Source organism: Camellia sinensis, chromosome 9 (assembly GCF_055761805.1).
Source record: "Camellia sinensis isolate YWXY chromosome 9, ASM5576180v1, whole genome shotgun sequence".
In the NCBI taxonomy this organism is placed as follows: Eukaryota; Viridiplantae; Streptophyta; class Magnoliopsida; order Ericales; family Theaceae; genus Camellia; species Camellia sinensis.
Window position 1 is genome coordinate 44,876,700 of NC_138969.1, and position 20,214 is coordinate 44,896,913.

Consider the following 20,214-nt stretch of genomic DNA (forward strand, 5'->3'; position numbering starts at 1 on the left):
TAATTATATCTATCTAAAAATCAATTGAATGCATTTCAAATATTGTTTTTGTTAATAGTTCATAACACCAAAAGACTTTAGCTAGAAAGGGGTCCACAATTTCATAATAAATAAAATTAGCACTTAATTACAATGATTGTTGAGTGTTCTACCATCTCTATACACTCTAGATCATATCGTACAGAAGTTTTCCACCTTTTGTGTATGTGTGTTTTGTTATGTGACCTTCAACACTTGGTTTGACAATCTTTGAGTTCTTGTCTAGTGGAAGGTATAATTTCTCATTCTATCGCACACCTATACTCTAGTCACACACACAAACACCATAAGAGCTCTAGAGGAGCATCCATGTTAAAGTGTTTAGGATTGTGTTTAGTGGTTGTTAGTTTTAGGTGAGTTGAGAAAACCTTGTTTATTGTTATATTTGAGAGACTAGTAATTGAGGAAAAGGTTGGTAGGTGATCCTATTGAAAACCCTTTGCAAAGTAAGTGGTTGTAAAGATTTTGGATTACCTTAGTGAAAGCCCATTTTATAATATTGGAGCCATGCCAGTGAGGAATCATGAGTGGATATAAGTACAAGGGTTGTACCTTATTTTACTTAAAGGTTGGGTCCATTACATTTGCAACTTCTTTTCTTTTGTGATTTACTTGAATATTTATTTATTTTTGGTATGTGATTTACTTGAAACTGTAGTTCTTGATTTCAATTTTCTGGGCTTGTAGCATTTAACATGTCCTATTTCATGATAGAAGAGGTCTCACATGGCTATGTTATTGTATGCCTACAATGGAAACTAATCTAATTTTTTCCTCGATATTTTGTAGTCTATGTTTGTTTTCTTGAATCCAATCAAGTTTGGAATAACCTTTACCTTCGGCAATTTGCTCTCACTTGGGAGGTTAGTGCTTAGATTTATATATTAGTATGCTTCTTGTCATTATTCCCTGTAAAGAGATTTAGTTTTTAGTTATTTAGATTTCTATTGAATTTTTGGGATTCTTTATTGAAGTTTGGATTCATTCATTCAACCTTATATGTTCATATTGTTCAGCAAGCAAGTATCCTATGCTTTCTCGCAGCTTTGACTTGTTTTCCTGTTTGTCTTGAACTTTTCCTTGGCAAGTTGTAGTGCTTTTAGTTTGTACTCATGGTAAACATGTCCTCAGTTTCTTCATTTTTCTCAATACTTGAATGTTTATATCAAATTATGGCTAAGTTTGGGAAGTCCCAAATAAGCAAAAAAGTCAAAAAGTTACTCAAAAAGTTAAAAAGTTGACACTATTCACCAAAAGTCAACAATTACGGCTGCACAACTCCCAATTCAAATTTTCCTCTACAAACCAATTTTTACAATTTTTTATTACACATTTTTCCATAAAAAGTCAAAAAGTTAACCCAAACATCCATATTTTCAATCTCAATTTTTTAGTCCAAAAAGACAAAAAGTGCACTTATTTAGTCTTCCCAAACTTGGCCTAATTATATGAATTTGTGACTCTACTCTTGGTTGTCAAACATTATTTGGAAATACTAAAAAAAATTGTGGACAAATTACTTTGGCTGTCAACGTTTGAGTCTATTTGCATTTCAAGTGCTTAGATTTGATGAAATGACACTTTCTAGCTTATAAAACTCTGTTTGGACTTTGATTCAACGCTTTTATCAATGGTGCAGCATTGCACGTACAAGAAAAATATGCATGTGATCCTCACGTCATGTACGTTTACTTAATAGATCATTTCAACTATTATAGATGTAGTGATCAAACCAGTCTCCAGTCAAATTCTAGATGTAGAATTAAGTAAATTTATGGGAGTGTGACAGTCTTAGGTCAATGATAAGGTTGGTGAAGAGATGGGTAGTTAGCGTGCCTTAAACTAAAAAAAAAAAAAAAAAAAAACAACAACATATAGGACTTGTGGCAAAACACCTTAATTAGCATGCCTTAAACTTACCCGAAAAAGAGTGATAAGGGGGCGAAAATGGGAAACAGCCCCCAAACCACCTTACGGATGTCACGAAAACCTTCCCCATGACAAATAGGACCTGTCACAACAGACGGAATGCCATTAGCACACGTAATTTGGGAGTTAGAGCCGAAAACACATTAAACTTAATCAAAAAATGGCGATAAGGGGGCGAAAATGCGAAACAGGCGTAGAACCACCGTACGGATGTCACGGCCACCTTCCCCGTCACAAATGGGACCTATGACAATAGACGGAATGTAATTAGCACACATAGTTTGGGAGTTAGAGCCGAAAACAAAGTAAATTTAACCGAAAAAGGGCATTAAGGAGGCAAAAATGCGAATCAGGCCTTGAACCACCGTACAAATGTCACGGGCACCTGCCCCATCAAAAATAGGACCTGTGATAATAGACAGAATGCAATTAGCAGACGTAGTTTGGGAGTTAGAGCCGAAAACGCATTAAACTTAACTGAAGAAAGGTGTTAAAGGGGCGAAAATGTGAATCAGCCCCTAAACCACCGTACGGATGTCACAGCCACCTTCCCCGTGACAAATAGGACCTGTGACAACATAAGGAACGTAATTAGCACACGTAGTTTAGGAGTTAGAGCCGAAAACATATTGAACTTAACCGAAAAAGGGGATTAAGGGGCGAAAATGCGAATCAGCCCTCGAATCACCGTACGAATGTCACAGACACCTTCCCTGTCACAAATAGGACCTCTGACAATAGAAGGAATGTAATTAGGACACGTAGTTTGGGAGTTAGAGTCGAAAATGCATTAAACTTAACCGAAAAAGGGCGTTAAGGGAACGAAAATGCGAATCAGCCCCCCGAACCACCATATAGATGTCATGGGCACCTTTCTCGTGACAAATAGGACCTGTGACAACAGAAGAAATGTAATTAGCACATGTAGGTTGGGAGTTAGAGCCAAAAACGCCTTAAACTTAGCTGAAAAAGGGTGTTAAGGGGGTGAAAATGCGACACAACCCCCAAACCACCATACGGATGTCACGGCCACCTTCCCTGTCATAAATAGGACCTGTGACAACAGATGAAATAAAATTAGCACGCGTAATTTGGGAGTTAGAGCCGAAAACACATTAAACTTAACCGAAAAAGGGCGTTAAGGGAGCGAACATGCAAATCAGCCCCCGAACCACCGTACAGATGTCACAGACACCTTCCCTGTTGTCACGACCCAAACCCGGCCCTATGGGTTTAGCACCGTAACCGGCCAGTAATCCGAGATTACCGAAGGCCTGCAGAACAGTAGTACAGTAAAACAGAGTACAGGGCCTGGCGGAAGCCAATACAGTAAATGAATAATGTCCATTAAGCTGTGTCAGTCTGTGTGCCAAAAAGATTTTTTATGCATTCACATATACCAACAGTACAGTCTATACAAAATTTACAGTCACACAGTACAGGGACCTAATCCCTTGATAACAGTACGGTTAGCAGTTAACAGTCTATACAGTAATCCAAACAGTATGGAGACAGACGGGGGAAAAACAAGACACCCCAAAGCCATAGCATGGCAACTCGGAACCTCTCAGTGAGGCACAAAGGCTGGCTTGACAAAACTGGAGTCTAACCTGACGCTCCTAGCTGCGGTCTGGCGGCTGAGCACCTACATATATATAAACAGTGAGCTAAAGGCCAGTGAATAACATAATGCGTAAAGGGGTTATGAATGAAATGTCCTTACAGTAATGAAAACAGTTCATTAAACAATACTTCAGTCTTTCAGTCAGAACAGTTATTCAGTCATATGTGGTACATCCATTAGCATAGCAGTAAACCGTAGGTCTTAAAGACCGAACAATAATGATGGCCATCAATCAGTAAACAGTAGTGGTTCCACGAGGGAACCGACAGAGATCTCTGTAACAGTAACAGTAAACAGTAGGTGCTAAGGATGCCACAATACAATTCAGAATATAGGACATACATTCATTCAGTTAACAGTAGTCAGTTCAGAAAACAGTACAGTTCAGTTGTTCAGAAGATAATCATTTAGAACATATCTTTACACAGTCGTTACTCACAGAGTTTGGGCTACAGTATGCTAGAGCGTGTCACCCCAGTCGCCAACCCTACACAGTTCACAGGTTGAACACACACTAAGCTACACAGTTGGGAAAGATAACAACTTAATCCCTAATTTGCCTCGGTGTGTTCTACATCTATATCCTCAATAAGATGCCTTAAACTAGGTCTAAGAATGCCTAGAATGGGATGAGGATGCAAAGATGTGATCAGAAAACAGTCTCGGAATTTCAGAAAAACAGATTCCTGCTCGAGCGCATGTTTCCCCGCTCGAGCGGACATGCAACAAAGGTACACGCTCGAGCGTAAACTTTCCCGCTCGAGCGTACTGTAAAAGTACTGGATGGGTGAAATCTCCGCTCGACGCCCGCTCGAGCTTGAGACATGACTCCGCTCGAGCGCCCAATCCTCCGCTCGAGCGGACTGTAAAACGGTGCAGAGAGATGCTGGATGCTCAGATTTCACGCTCGAGCGTTACTTTCCCCGCTCGAGCGGAAGTGCAAAATCTGGAAAACCCAGATTGCACCTCCAAGCCAAAACCAAGTTTAAATGCATCAAAACCAATCCTCTTGGGCCCATTTTCTGGAAAACATTTATAAACACATAGAATAACATGGTTCAAAGCTCAATTTGAGAAATCAAAGCCCAAGGGTGTTTAATTCACACTCAATTTCAAACCAATAACATAAACATGGAGGACATGCAATCATGCATGAATTCAAATCATTTTGAAGCTCCAATTTGATGCTCTAAGGAGCCAATTCTTTTCAAAACATGGTGAAATCATGGACTTAAACATAATTATGAACATGCATGTAACCTTTTGCCATGAAAACAACTCAAACATCTACAATTCAAACATGCATGCATGAATTATGCTCTATATCAACATGTATGAACTAAAACATGACTTAGCTCTACAATTTAACATGGACCATGCAAGAATTAGTTCAAACACAAGAATGAGAAGATGAAATCCTTACCTAGGTTCCTTGAATGCAAGTCTAGAGGTCCAATTTAGCAATCTACACTTCAATTACCAAGCAATTCTTCAAGTTTCCGAGCAATTCAAGGTGAAAAACCAATTTCTCTCCCTCTCTACTCTCTAGGTCGGCAAGGCTCAAGAAAGGGCTGAGGAAATGTTTGTTTCAAGTGTATACAAGGCTCACATGTTATATTGAGTGGGCCACTAAGGGTGGCAATTTGGTAATTACGGCAAACTTTGCAATTAACTCGTTTTAATCTAATTTAATCATACCTAATCAGCTTTCAGATAAATACACTATAAAATCACATTAATTATGACGATCATAAAACATTAATCAATTCCGGATTCGGCCGCCGATAAGGCCTTCAATTAGCAGTTTAAACATATAAGCATGAACAGATAATCATACAGTCAAACAGATAGAATGCAATTTAACTAACATATACTCAACCAATTCGGTTTCCAATTTCAGTCAGTCAGTTCAGTACTTTAATCAGTTCAATTATCAGTCACAATTAGTTCAGTTTAACGGTAATCAATGTTTAACGGTAAGCAGTGGTGAGGGTTATTACACCTGTGACAGCATAAGGAATGTAATTAGCATACGTAATTTGGAAGTTAGAGCCGAAAATGCATTAAACTTAATTGAAAAATGGTGTTAAATGAGCGAAAATGCGAATCAGCCCCTGAATCACCGTACAGATGTCGCGGACACCTTCCCTGTCACAAATAGGACCTGTGACAATAGACGGAATGTAATTAGCACACATAGTTTGGGAGTTAGAGTCGAAAACGCATTAAACTTAACTGAAAAAGGGTGTTAAGGAGGCGAAAATGCGAATCAGACCCAAACCACCGTACGGATGTTACGGACACCTTCCCTATCACAAATAGGACCTATGATAACAGACGGAATGTAATTAGCACACGTAGTTTAGGAGTTAGAGCCGAAAACGCATTAAACTTAACTGAAAAAGGGCGTTAAAGGAGCGAACATGCGAATCAGCCCCCAAACCACTGTATGGATGTCACAGAAACCTTTCCCATGACAAATAGGACCTGTGACAACATAAGGAATGTAATTAGCACACGTAATTTGGGAGTTAGAACCGAAAACGCATTAAACTTAGCCGAAAAGGGGCGTTAAGGGGGCGAAAATGCGAATCAACCCCCCGAACCACCGTACGTATGTCACGGACACCTTCTCTATCACAAATAGGACCTATGCCAATAGACGGAATGTAATTAGCACACGTAGTTTGGGAGTTAGAGCCGAAACGCATTAAACTTAACCGAAAAAAGGCGTTAAGGGGGCAAAAATCTGAATCAGCGCACGAACCACCGTACGGATGTCACGGCCATCTTTCCTGTGACAAATAGGATCTGTGACAACAGACGGAATGTAATTAGCAAGTGTAGGTTGGGAGTTAGAGCCAAAAACGCCTTAAACTTAATCGAAAAGGGCCGTTAAGGGGGCGAAAATACGAAACAGCCCCCAAACCACTATACGGATGTCACAACCATCTTTCCCATCACAAATAGGACTTGTGACCACATAAGGAATGTAATTAGCACACGTAATTTGGGAGTTAGAGCCTAAAATGCATTAAACTTAACCGAAAAAATGCGTTAAGGGGGCGAAAATACGAATCAGCCCACAAACCACCATATGGATGCCATGGTCACTTTTCCTGTGAAAAATAGGACCTGTGACAATAGACGGAATATAATTAGTACGTGTAGGCTGAGAGTTAGAGCCAAAAACGCCTTAAACTTAACCGAAAAAGGGTGTTAAGGGGGCGAAAATGCGAAACAGCTTCCGAACTAGCGTACAGATGCCATGACCACCTTCCCTGTGACAAGAAGGACCTATGACATTAGACGGAATGCAATTATCACATTTAGGTTAGGAGTTAGAGCCGAAAACGCCTTAAACTTAATCGAAAAAAAGCGTTAAGGGGGCAAAAATGCGAATTAGCCCCTAAACCACCGTACGGATGTCACGGCCACCTTCTCCGTGACAAATAGGACCTATGACAATAGACGGAATGTAATTAACACGTGTAGATTGGGAGTTAGAGCCAAAAATACCTTAAGCTTAACCGAAAAATGGCGTTAAGGGAGTGAAAAAGCGAAACAGCCCCGGAACCACCATAGGGATGTCACGGCCAGCTTCTTTGTGTCTTATAAGACTTGGGACAACAAAAGGAATGTCATTAGCATACGTAGTTTAGGAGTTAGAGCCGGAAACAACTTAAACTTATTTGAAAAGGGAAGAGTTTGACATCCAATAAATGTTCACCATTTTCATTATAAATGATGCCGTTGTTTCATCGTACACGGTGGTCATTTGGGTGGTAAACGTATTAAGAAAGCATGATATGGTTATGGAGATAATCCCATAGATTACTCAATCATTTTACTTTGACTAGAAAAATGAGAATGAAGAAGATTTAAAATAAATTTACCACCAAAACGTTCTACTCATAAAAATTTAATTTATGAAGAGGTATGCTCCTAAAAATTGTATTATTTGAAAATTGAAATCAAGTTTGGAATAAATCTTTCATGATACATACATATGATTATATTTCGAAAAAAGGTTTTTATAGATTGTTCTACCTTAAATGCATGCTATTACAACCTTTTTTCTATGTTTGAATGAATTGATATTTTGTAATGGGTACAATTGTTTTTTTTATTTTTTGTAGATGGCTTTTGGCATAGACTTGTGGATAGTCTACATTTTTGTTTATGGAGGACACTTGACACTTTTGTATAATCCTGCTAACTATGTCTTCCTCTGCTTTTGTGAATATTAGCATTACTAATACATAAAACTTTTGTAATCCAACTGTTAGTTGCTGGCGTAGCATATAGATCACCTTTTGTCGTGGTATAGATTACGATGGTAAGTTGTACCACGCCAAATGGCCATATCGCATGGTAGTAAATATATTTCTTGTATATGGCGGGTTGAATTTTTGTAGGGAAATATAATTTTAGTTTGGACAATAGTTGGTTTGTATGGAATATATACATTTAAAGTTATTCATTCTTGGATGGTTGGAAGAAATATGGACCGTGGCATGATTGATAATTTTACGTTGTGAAATGATGGATAATATATGTATTGTTTTGTTTATATACGTATTACAGGTTGCATGGAATACAGACATGTTGTGAATAAATTATAATTTTGCGATGAAACATAAGAGCATGTTTTTGGCGACTAAATTGTTAGTAGCTAAAAAAAAGAAATTCGGAAAATAGTTTTAGCTATTAGTAGCCAAAAAAAAAAAAAATCAAACATTTGGCGACTAAAATATTTTGTAGCAAAAAAAATCAAACATATGGTGACTAAAATATGTCGTAGCTAAAAAAATAAGCTGAAGAAATAAAAAAAAAAACTTTTGGTGACTAAAACTTTAGTAGCAAAAAGTTATGAGACTTTAGGCGACCAAATGTTTAGTAGCCAAAACACAAAATGTTAGCCGACTAAAATCTTAGTAGCTAAAAACATAATACTTTAGGCGACTAAACCTTTAGTAGGGGAAAAAAAAAAATTGACTTTAGGCGACTAAAATCTTAATAGCCAAAACATTGTTATTTACTTTAGGTCACTAATATATTTAGTAGCTAAAACTCTTTTCCGCTACTAAATGATTAGTCGCTAAAAATAATTGAACTTTTAGCGACAAAAAAATTAGTTTCCAAAAATATGATATTTAATTTTACTTCAAACCTTTTGGCGACTAAAAACTTGGTCGGCAATGTAGTACACTTGGCGTCTAAAATAATTTTAGTCGCCAATGATCTTTCCTGACTAATTCTGTGACCAAATATTTTTGTCGCTAAAAGCCTTCGACTACTAAATAGTGACTTTTGGTGACTAAAAATTTAGTCGCCAAAAGTGAAAATTCTTGTAGTAGAAAGATGTGATGCCCTGATAATGAACCTCCGAAGAAGTTAAACCATTTAGCACATGAAACCCCTTTCTTATGCCATAAGCAAAAATCTTTTGGTTGATACAATCCTCAATCAAAATAAACAGAGAAATGAGGTAGGTTGTAGAGTGTGAATGAAAAGTGGATGATTACAATAACATGAATATATGCATGAATGATATGGAAAGGAAAACTATCAACTCAAATGAATTGGTGGTAATGGCCTATACACCAAACCCATGAAGACTTACAACAACACAAGTATGATATTCAAAGTATAAATTAAATAGACACATTAAACAGGCCCTAAACTCAAAAAAAAAAACAGTGGCCAAAATCAAAAGAAACAAAGTAGAAAAGGCAAAGCAACAAGCTATGGAACAAGGCCTAAGAAATGGTGACTAACCCCTTCTCTTTTTGTGAGGTTTAAATCACATATTTCAAGCCTTAAAAACACCCTGAAATCAGTATGAAAATACAAGAAAAAGAGAGAAAAGATGGTTGAAGAGTTCAAATATCACCTCTTGAAAGAGAGAATGTTCTTCTTAGTTCACAAACCACAAGCTAAGCACTCTCTAGAGTCTGAAATTATCTTTAAGAACCTTAGCAAAAGCTTCAAGTTTAAGCTTATAAGGTGTATGTATTGTGTATGTATATTGCAAGAGGGTAGAGAAGATGGTTGGTTAAGGCTTTGGGCTGTTAGGGAATTTTTCTAACCCTAAACCATAAGGGGGGTGTTGTATTTATAGAAAAACAGGTTCTCATGTCGGAAATATCTGTATCAAAGACAACTGGTCCAAAGCATGTGCATGTGAGAAAGTGGCAGCTGTCAAAATATCTGCTACGCTAAACATGGCCGACCGACCATGAGGAGGTACGGCCAACCAAATGAAAATGGTCTGATGGCTATTTGTTGGCCAGCAGTTCTCTGAGTGATTGGGCTAAAAAAAAAATAAGGTTTTTGTCCAAAAGATGCGCAAGGTTTAGGTTTTAAAGCTTGAAATAGAATCATTTTGCTGAAGAATTGAACGATTGTACAACGTAACATTTCATCATCGAGTGTTCAGAGAGAGACACCCAAGTCTTAAGGGCGGTCAAAATAGGATGTCTACACATTGCAAGTGTTTTTTTTTTTTTTTTTTCAAAACTAGATACAAGTACGTCCCAGCATCCTTTCCCTTTCTATCATATTTTAATCCAACCAGTTTGTGGCATTGTATGATGTCCTTTCCCCCCAGCAACAATACATGCTGCTTTCTCACTTACATTACTCAAAATATTAAGCACTTAAATGGAAGAACAAGTAAATAAGGGAGACTAATATATTATATAAAAATACCAATACATAGAACTTTTTGGGTAGACCATATGGACTACTGATCAAGAAGCTGCAATTTAAATGACACAAATGAAAAATGTATGAGTATTGGCGATACAGCCATATATCACCAGATATCAGATGATTAATTTATTGGTATCAAAATTTTAAAATCTCGATACGTATTACTACTCTTTACTGGCCAGCAGCAAATGCCTCAACTGGGAAAGTTTTGGTGATTCCAGCCAAGCTCTTGAAGTGAACTTTTCTGGTAGCCGGATCATCCACGATGATATCGCTCACCGGAGGCCATAACATGAGCTCCTTAGCCTTCACTCCCTTGAGCTTCTTGATCCGCTTCTTCTCAACATAACCGGTTATTTCATCGCTATAACTCACTAACTTGCCGACCATCTTGAAGTTGTGCTCGACTTTCTTGTTTTGCACGATCCACATGTACCCTGTGCTCCTCACAAACCCTACTTCGATCACATCAGCCAGAGGTAGAAGCCCCAAGGGAAGTCCAAACTCTTCAAGCAGAGAGACTGCCAATTTCATGCCCTCTTCATGGCCCTTCTTGACGATTCCTCCTTCCTTCTCTGCCATGTTTGATTGAATTCAATTATTTTTAAGTTCTGTTGATGTGCTATGAAGTTTGGAGAACTTCATTTTGTAGTTGATCACTACATAGATTGGACAATTATAATGGAGAAACCAAGGTGAGTAGCATTGTATTAACCACCGAAATTCACTTTAATCTGGCCGCCACTTGTCTCAGCAGCTATATATTGCAGCATAGTAATGTTGTGTTTTGACATGTTGGACCAGTCCAAGTACAAGATTACAATTTTGTTTACATTCACAAAGATGTCACCATCAGGAAATTTATGAACCCGGAAAGAAAAATCAAAAAATTATTCAGAATTTTAAATGTAACCCTAGATTTAATCGTCTTATTGTGAGGCTAATTCATGAATGAATATTGATTTTAGATTGTAAATTCTGAATATTTTTATAGTATGTTTTTTGGATGTGTAAATTTTCTCCCGATTTTTGTTAAATTCAATTAATCATTGGCTAGCCTCAATAACTTGCAACCCCATTTACGGATTAATATCCACAGTTGTGGTTCTCTTTGCAATAATCTTATTGTGATAATTCACCAGTCAAAATTTAGAGTTAAAACAAAACGATATAGTTTTAGAATGTATAATTGGTATTATTCAAATATTATCTTACTTTAATTTTATTGCGAGCATGACATACCTTCCATTAACTTTAATTTAGTTCTGCCCTTACTGTTACTTTGTTTTCATTAAATATTGTTTTGGTCGTTTGTTTGGTTAGTTTCTCACAAACTTAGTGTTGTGCTAGTATATGATTGTACTTGTTTCGTCGTATCAATCTAATTGAGATTGTTTAATATTACTATGATACTCTTTACACTCACCTCATTTATTAATATACATCTATTGTTATGTACTCGAATCTTTATCAATAATATTCTTTTTTACAGTTAAAAGAAAAACTTTAGTTTACTTCTACCAACAAATTGAGCCACTTTCCAGGCACCAAATGAGCGTAATCTTGTGTCCAATTCTCATCATTGTTGTACTTTATTTTTGTTGATGGATTGATAAAAAAATAAAAAAAGATAAGGATGGCAACCCAACCAGCCCTCACCCCTGCCCCAAATGGTCGGCATCAGGCCAGGTTGGCCTGCAAAATGGTTACCAAGTCCGTCTGCAGAAAACCTTAAGCAGTTGGCCTAGTGGGTGCAGCTTGGCCGGAGGGTGTACTCTCTCCAAGCCTCAGATTCAACTCCTTCTAGATATTATCAATTCCTTGAAGTTACGCTCGCTGACTCTGCCGGAGACTTACCTGACCCATGTAGAGGGAATGTTTTGCGTGAGTCCTAAAATTAATTGAGGTGCATATAAGTTGATCCAAACATCTAGTCATAAAAAAAAAGGTCCATCAGCAGGCTATGTACAACGGATGATTATTTAGTATTTTCGAAATATAGACACGTAGTGTTCCATAAGATTTTGATTGGTAGAGAGGTGTAGGTGCTCATGATTTATATTAGGATGGGAGAACAATATAGAATTAAATAATTAGTGATTGATTTGGAATATGATTACGTAGTGTTCTGAGATTATTAAATAATTTTGCATGCACAACAGTCTTTTTTCTTAACAAGCCAAGCTACAAGTCAAAACTTTAAACTCAAGGCCTACCCAACGGGCGTGGCTCAGATGAGATCATAAGCTGGTCACGTGGACTATCTGACAGGTCTCATCTCATGAGCCAAAAACTCAAATATAAGCAACTTGACACAAATCTTGTTCAAATCCACCAGCAAAATGTTATGATTATTTTCTGTTCACATCTGATGATACACTCACAACTCTATATACGTACCTATCCGTAGTACACAAACAAGAGAATAAGCAAAACCTCACCATTGTAAATTTTTTAAAACCATCAATAGCAAAAAAAGCTTTAATTGTATAACAACTAAACTAGCCTTTATCAGCTCTGAATCGACTCTAAACCGCTACGAATCAGAACCAGTCATACGTCAAGTGATATTTAAAACCATGATCTCCAATCACAAAACTTGAACAGCCGTCCGGTGCAAGTTGGGCAAGTTCTCCAACAAATCTACTGTCAACATGGACGCCCTCCGTGGCCTAGGTGCACTGCCAGGGCACACTGTCGACAAGGGCGGTGTCCACGTTGTCCTTTCACACGTGCCGAGCCACTTTGCTTGCATATACCTATACTTCCTCCATGGACCCATGTGCATTTTGTTCTCTTTCATGCACTTCTTGGCTGCACAACACAAGACCTTGATTAAGTTGTGTAGTCTTTCAACTTTCCCAACAAACACCTCTGGTAGTTTTCTAATGAGCTTGTTGTACTCTTCACTTGCTCTTGCAACCTCGAACTCGGCTCGGAAATTTAGCTCAATTATCACTCTGATCTCTTGTTTCTTTGAATTTGAGTTGTCCACAACATCCAGAAATGTGTGTTCACCTGCATATATGTAAAAAAATTAAATTTTCACAGGTTAGATTAACTAAGTTCAACTAGGAATAATAGCATGTCTGGTTTTTTTGTGTTTTCGAAAACAAAAATAATAAAAGGATCAAAACTATAGATCATTTTCATTTTTAATGCATAGATATTTTCAAAATTTTGAAAATAACTTTTTTTACTTGCTAGAAAGTAAGTTGCTTTTAAATTTTTTTTTCCCCTTCCAAAAATAGCTGAAACAGACAGCTAACATGTAAGGAAAGCTGTTCATCATCATAGTATAGATTTTTTTTTTTTTGGGAGGGGGGGGACTTGTTTCCGTTTTTAGTGAAGTTTTTACAAAAATGTCAATTTTTTTTACTTTTTAAAGTTGTGTACACTAGATCACCTAGAAAAAATATATATATATATATAAAAATTTACTCACTTTATATATATTTTTATTTTTAAGATCGTCTACCCTAAACAGACTTAAAAAATAAAATATTGTGACTCAAACTTAAAAAATTCTTAAAGACAAAAATAAGTCTAAAAGATAATTTGTAACCAAAAGAAATGGATTATTCAAATCTAAATCATGAATTCGATGTGCCAAATTAAAAAAAATAAAAAATATATTCTCTTATTCTTGACTTCAATTTTTATTTAAGAACCTAATTGATATATCCTTATCATGTTTTCATGTTTTCTGTCTTGATTTTGTCAAAATACTTATACATTTAGAGTACCTGAGGGGATGTCTGGAGAACTCTTCCACTTGGATTTGCAAATTGCACTGTTGAAACCGACCTTTCGAAGGCGGCCGCATATCTCCCTCACCAGGCAACTCCGGCAACCACCCGCCACCGGTCTCCGGCAAACACAAAACCCTCCTCCCATTTGTGCCTCTTTGAGAGCTTCCTTGGTGGCATTTCTGATCCTTGATTCCAACGAACTACTCCTACACAATGTGTCCTGTAAAAATGGTGGCAACCAAAATGTCAATTCATGACATTGCCATGTATTAATATACAAATAAACAAATTGGTAAACCAATTTTGTCCCTTTTATCATACACTGCCCTTATTGGCCCAATTTACTTGGGAGGACGATTATGTAAAACCTGACTTATTTTGTAATATGCTAAAATTTCTCTAAGTTCTATATGCCAACTGGTCCAAGGATAATTTTTTTCGTTTTTTCAATCGATGGGATTCGAACATTGTTGTCACCTTACTATAACTCTTGTTTTCAAGACACTAGTTTAAATCAATTCAAGTTGATTGAAAGGGTGAGTTGATCCAACAGTAAGACTTGTCATTAACGTTTTTAGTAGCATGAGTTAAAAACACAGAAATAATTTATTTAAAATAACAGTAAGATTACATACATCTTATCATTACCCAACTTTATTTTAACGAAAGTCCCGTCAATTGTTGTCATTTGTACTTGATTTATTAAAAAATATCATGATTTTCTTTGAGAAATTAATAAAATTAAGTGTTGCAACTTACATGTAGAAGTTGGTGTTGGGTTTCCCAGAAAGCCTTGTTATCTTCACCATTTTTAATGTTTTCTTTCTCATCATCTTCATCTATTTCTTCATTCTCACCATAGCAATGACTATAAGTAGTTTCAGTCGATCCATCACAGCATTCATCAAGAAACTCAAAAATTGTATCAGACAAACTCATTGCAGACTCACCAGAATGCTTAATTTCATAATTATCACACATCAAAATCCGGCGACTCATCGGAATTCTTCCCGTTGCTCCGGCCATGGCCTAAATACACTGAGCTTCAAAATTTGGCTCACTTCTCCACTTATCATCACCATGTGGTTCCTTTATGTAGTGATCCCTCAAACCCTTTAGTGGGACCCACATTGTCCTACGTGGCTCACATGCAGAGAAGCTGTCATCCACGTGGCAATAAATTATGAGGACAGTCTAATACGGTGGGATCCATACAGCGAGGATCCACGTAAGTCTCGGGTCGTTTGATTTACATTAAATTTTTTGGATGAACTCGAATATTCTGATTATTTTTTATTGTTTTTACTTTTAAATTTTTTTGTTATAATCTATTTATGTTGCTATCTTATCCTAATCTAGTCGGGTGGAGGGACCACCACCGTGAGATGACAGGTCATGATTAAACGTGGAGAAATCGTGGCCGTTTATGGTTGTTGTTATCCGATGAGGTGTGGGGTGCTACGTGTTTGCTTAGCTGTGAATTTATCCGTTGAGGTAGGAGTTTAATGGAATGTCACATATACGCGGCCCCTTGCCGACGGTTTTTGTTTTTTTGTTTTTGTTTTTGTTGCGAGGGTATGGAATTGTCCCACAATGGGCTAGTTAATAAGTTAAAATTTTTGTGTTAGAGAAGATAATTAATTTTTTTTTATAATTATATATGATATTTGTGAGAGAAAAAGTGAAATGATTATGAATATGATGTGATATTTTATCTTATTGACTTTTTTAACCTAATTTATTTTTTATTTTTTATTTTTTTAACCTAAAAAAAGCCAAAAATCTACTTTCCAAACATATATTATTTTGCTCTCTAAATTATCATTCAAAATTATTTTAATTTTTATTATTTTAATAATATCAATTTTATATTTATTTATTTTTTTAATTTTAGATTAATTTTATCCTCATGGTTAACTGTCGTTTATAATCAAACTAAAAGTGTTGATGTGACATTAAAATTTTATTTTATCCCTCAAACTATCTCTTAAATATCAATTAGACCCCAAATTTTATTTTTTTAGGAATTTAATTGATAATTTGAAGATAATTTGAGAAATAAAATGAAATTTCAAATGAAATTTAGGTGTCACATAAACAACTTCTATTTGATTATAGGCGGCAATTAACGATAGAGTAAAATTGATGCAAAATCAAATAGTTAGGCATAAAATTAATCACTTTGGTTACAATTTTCTACATTTAATTTTCTAGAAATTGATTTCTTTTATTTTTAGTGTTTATTTTGTTTTTAGTGAATATTTTTAAAATTTTAAGTAATTTTTTTTTTACTTTTTTAGATGTACCTTACTTAGATATATTTTAAAAGTAAAATATCTGTAAAAACATCAATAAATACACAAAAATATGAAAAATGTACTCTTTTTTTTTTTATATTTTTTGTATTTAGTGATTTTTATCAAAAAAATTATATTTTTTAAGTGTATTTATGTTAGGTATATCTAAAAATAAAAATTACTGAAAATATTACAAAAATTAAGTAAAAATAAAAAGACCAGTAAAATAAAAAGGTTTAATTTTCTGAAAAGTAAATTTAGAATTTACAAACCAAACAAGCCAAATATTATTAAAAAAATATGGATTAAATTGATTTTTAAATGATAATTTAAAAGATAAAATGAGATTTCTCAAATTGACATATCTAGCTGATAATATGGGCATTTTGGGCTTTTAAGTGCTCATTTTGAATTAACTTTTTAATGTTTTTTCTTGTTATTTTTTTTTAATAACTATTTTAATCAATTGTCAAATTTGACCCAAGTATGCAAAATATTTTGGAGGAAGAAATTCAAAATAGTGGGCAGGTTTTAGTTACCACCGCACATAATAAGTATCTACTTGCAGCTCTTTGTAATTATTATTTATTTAAGTAAATTATCAATAGGTTTTAATTGTTAAATTTAATTTTAATCAAATCTTATTAAAAATAAGTTTTAATAAGATCGTCATTAAAATTAATATTTTTGTGACGATTTTTTATATAGATCATTAAAAATTGACAATTAATTACTTTATTTTGCCACGATTTTTATAAATTGTCATAAAATTTACAATTAGTGACATTTTTTGTGACGAATTTTTCAAACTATTACTGAAAGTTAAAATTTAGTGACTTCTTGTAGGATGATTTTTTTAAACTATCGCCAAAACTTATAATTAATGACATTTTTTGTGACAAAATTTTCAAACTGTGGCTGAAAATTAACAATTAGTAACTTTTTTAATAGTGTTTGATGGAAAAAATATTAACAAGACTTATTAGATAATAAGTCCACCTATTAAAACATACACGTAAGTCCTTTATTTATGTGTCATTGACTTACAAGAAACTTTAGAGAAAATATCAAAAAAAGTAAAAAGATTAGAAAATAATTTCAAATATATAAAAATATAACCTTATTATTATTATTATTATTATTATTATTATTATTATTTTGCATAAATTACCGCATGAGCTACTTATACTTTCATAAATTTTAAACTATTCTATCATCTTTTTATTTTTTTAATGTTTTCCCTAAACTTTATAAACAAATATATGCGTCAAAGAGATGCAAACATTAATTTTCTAGGTGAGGTATGTTAGAAATTGGGCGCCCATGTGGTATGATCCTTTGAATCTTTTGAACCTGAACCTTTTGAACCTTATCCATGTAAGTTTGAATTTGAATTCAAAATTTATTTGGATAACCATTCAAGATATCTATATCTATCATATCAATAGATATGGATAGATGGATAGATAGATATTGATTATATATCAGATTATATGGTTAATCTAATATATTAAAAATCAGATACGTATATTAGATATACGATATATGGGTTTTACCCATAACCTTTTTTCTAGACTCTCTCTGATTCTCTCCCATTAAACAACGATCAAGCCATTTTGCACTGTGACTTGTGTGGGTGATACTCATTTTGTAGTATCACTCCATTGTTGGGTTCGTTGGCTGATCAGATTTTGGAAGCACGTGATTTATTCACGAGATTGTGTCATTAAGGTATGATCCGAATTATTTTTTATCCGCTGCGTTAATTTATAATGCTTTATGATTTACATTGGTATCAGAGCCGAATATGGGTATTTTCGTGCTTATTTGTATGCGATAAAATATGTGTATAATTTTATACAAATATACATACACATTTTATGCATGAAAATTAGATTGAGAATGTGATAGATCTTCATTTTTATGTTCATTAAATGTTATTTTTAATGCCATAAATGTTTTTGTTGTGAAAAATGGAATCTGACAGTAAAAAAATCGAACCAGAAAACACCCTAGAAGGCGGAGCGTGGGCCTCACGCGCCACCTGACGCCGTGGGAGGATTCCACGCGCCTCCACGCACTCCCACGCGCCAAGCGCACAATACACGCGCTTAGACGCACGTCAGTCGCGCTATCCACTTACGCGTTGTCCGCGCCACGCACGCGCACCGTGCGCTAAGCCGCTCGCTGGGCCGTTCTCTAAGCCGCGTCCTGAGCCGACTTTTGAGCCGCCTGCTGGGCCTTGCGCTGAGCCGCAGATGAGCCGGGCGCTGAGCCGCGCCGTTTCTCTCCGCCGGCTTGGCTGCTGAAGCTAAGGCTCTGTTTGTTTTGTTTTTAATTCTGAATCGCGTTAAATTGTCATAATTAATTCGTTATAGCTTTGTTTTAAGCGTGGTTAGTACTGTTAGACTCAGAATTATATTTTCTATTTTTTGTAAAATTTTGAAAATTTTATGAAAATAAAAAGTATTTTTCCTGTGATTATAATTCATTATTTATGTTTTAAAATGCTTCGGATATTGCATAAATTATTTTCTGGGGTTGAATTTTTTATTGTAGACTTCTGAAATGTTTTTTTTATTTACTAGAATAATTTTTTCAGTTTATCAGATTCTGAAATTTTTTATTTCTAATTTAATGTGTGTTTATTAGTTATTTAGAATTCCAGAAAAATTCAGAAAAATTCTAGAAAATTTTAGAAGTGATACAGTTTCTGTTATGGCATAACTTGAATATTCAATACAGCATATTATTTTTTTTAGGGTTTGTAATATGTAGTGATTAGAATAGCATGATTAATTATTTTTTATTTTAATTCCGTTATTAAATGTAACATAGCATGTATTGATTGTGAATCTATATTATGATGTTATTGTATGGAATTATGATTTTTTATCATGCTTTTAAACATGCCATAGTTAGTTGGAGGTTGTTCGGTTGAGATAAATCTTTGTAGATTTACTCCCGAAAACTAATATTTTTCGCATAAATTAAATTGAATTTTGGATAATTGTCACCTGTGGTGCAAGAGATGATTACGAGCATAGCAGATTTTCGATCTTGCGACTTGTGTAATATTGTCACTATTTAATTTAGATTTTTGCGGCAAAATTATATTATGCTAATCAAATTAATCCCAATTCGAATTTCTCTCTAAATTGACTTAGCTTATGGAAGTTAATTGGTTGACCTAGACTTAGTAAAGATGTTCAAATATGAACAATGTAATCTCATTTTTTAGATGAGCAAAAGTCTTGGAGACTTTAGGTCAAGTCTTAATTGAGCCAAAGTAAGGAAACATGACTCAAAGTCGTCGTTGTTTTGTTGCCTTGTTTGGCATAATAAAAACTAATGTGTGCGCTACGGTTAGCGGCACGCTACGTAGTTTTGGTTGGCGAGTTTTGGAGTTATGAAATTAGTAAGCCCTCAATAGATCTGTATATGATCTTGACTATTGAGCTGTGCGGATTGACTTTGTAATTTGACTTGTAAATAATGTTACATCATTAGATGAAGTAACATTCAAGAGTCACGTCATCCAAGAAATGTGACCTTAAATAAATTAGTCATTAAGTGTAAGACAAGTAGCCAGTATGAGCAGTGTTTTGCTCTCTACCCAATTATTGGGAGTGGATGGAGCAAAATTTCATGCACTATAATAGTGTGCGTTGAAGTATTACTTGAAGATTAAAAGATTAGCGCTTAGTAGCAGCAAAATCTATTAACACTAAGTGAAAAGATTAGTGCCAAGTGGCTGCAAAATCTATCAGCATTGCAAACTTGTCTAAGTCTGGACACTCTGTTTCCACACCTGAGTGTGAGACATGATGAGGTGCTTCTTTGTGTGATTCTTTTA

At 35.1% G+C, this 20,214-nt stretch overlaps 2 protein-coding genes across 2 annotated transcripts; both read right to left on the reverse strand.

Annotated features, from left to right (window-relative positions):
* Positions 1 to 10,480: 10,480 nt before the first annotated feature.
* LOC114295661 (uncharacterized) lies at positions 10,481 to 10,891 on the reverse strand. The gene has a single exon (XM_028239967.1). The coding sequence runs from the start codon at positions 10,889 to 10,891 to the stop codon at positions 10,481 to 10,483; it is 411 nt and encodes a 136-aa protein (XP_028095768.1).
* Positions 10,892 to 12,630: 1,739 nt separating this feature from the next.
* LOC114295655 (uncharacterized) lies at positions 12,631 to 15,140 on the reverse strand. Its single transcript, XM_028239961.2, has 3 exons — positions 14,821 to 15,140; positions 14,056 to 14,281; positions 12,631 to 13,327 (listed from the first exon to the last, which is right to left on the reverse strand). The coding sequence occupies exons 1-3, from the start codon at positions 15,085 to 15,087 to the stop codon at positions 12,900 to 12,902; spliced, it is 921 nt and encodes a 306-aa protein (XP_028095762.2). The 5' UTR covers positions 15,088 to 15,140; the 3' UTR covers positions 12,631 to 12,899.
* Positions 15,141 to 20,214: the final 5,074 nt, after the last annotated feature.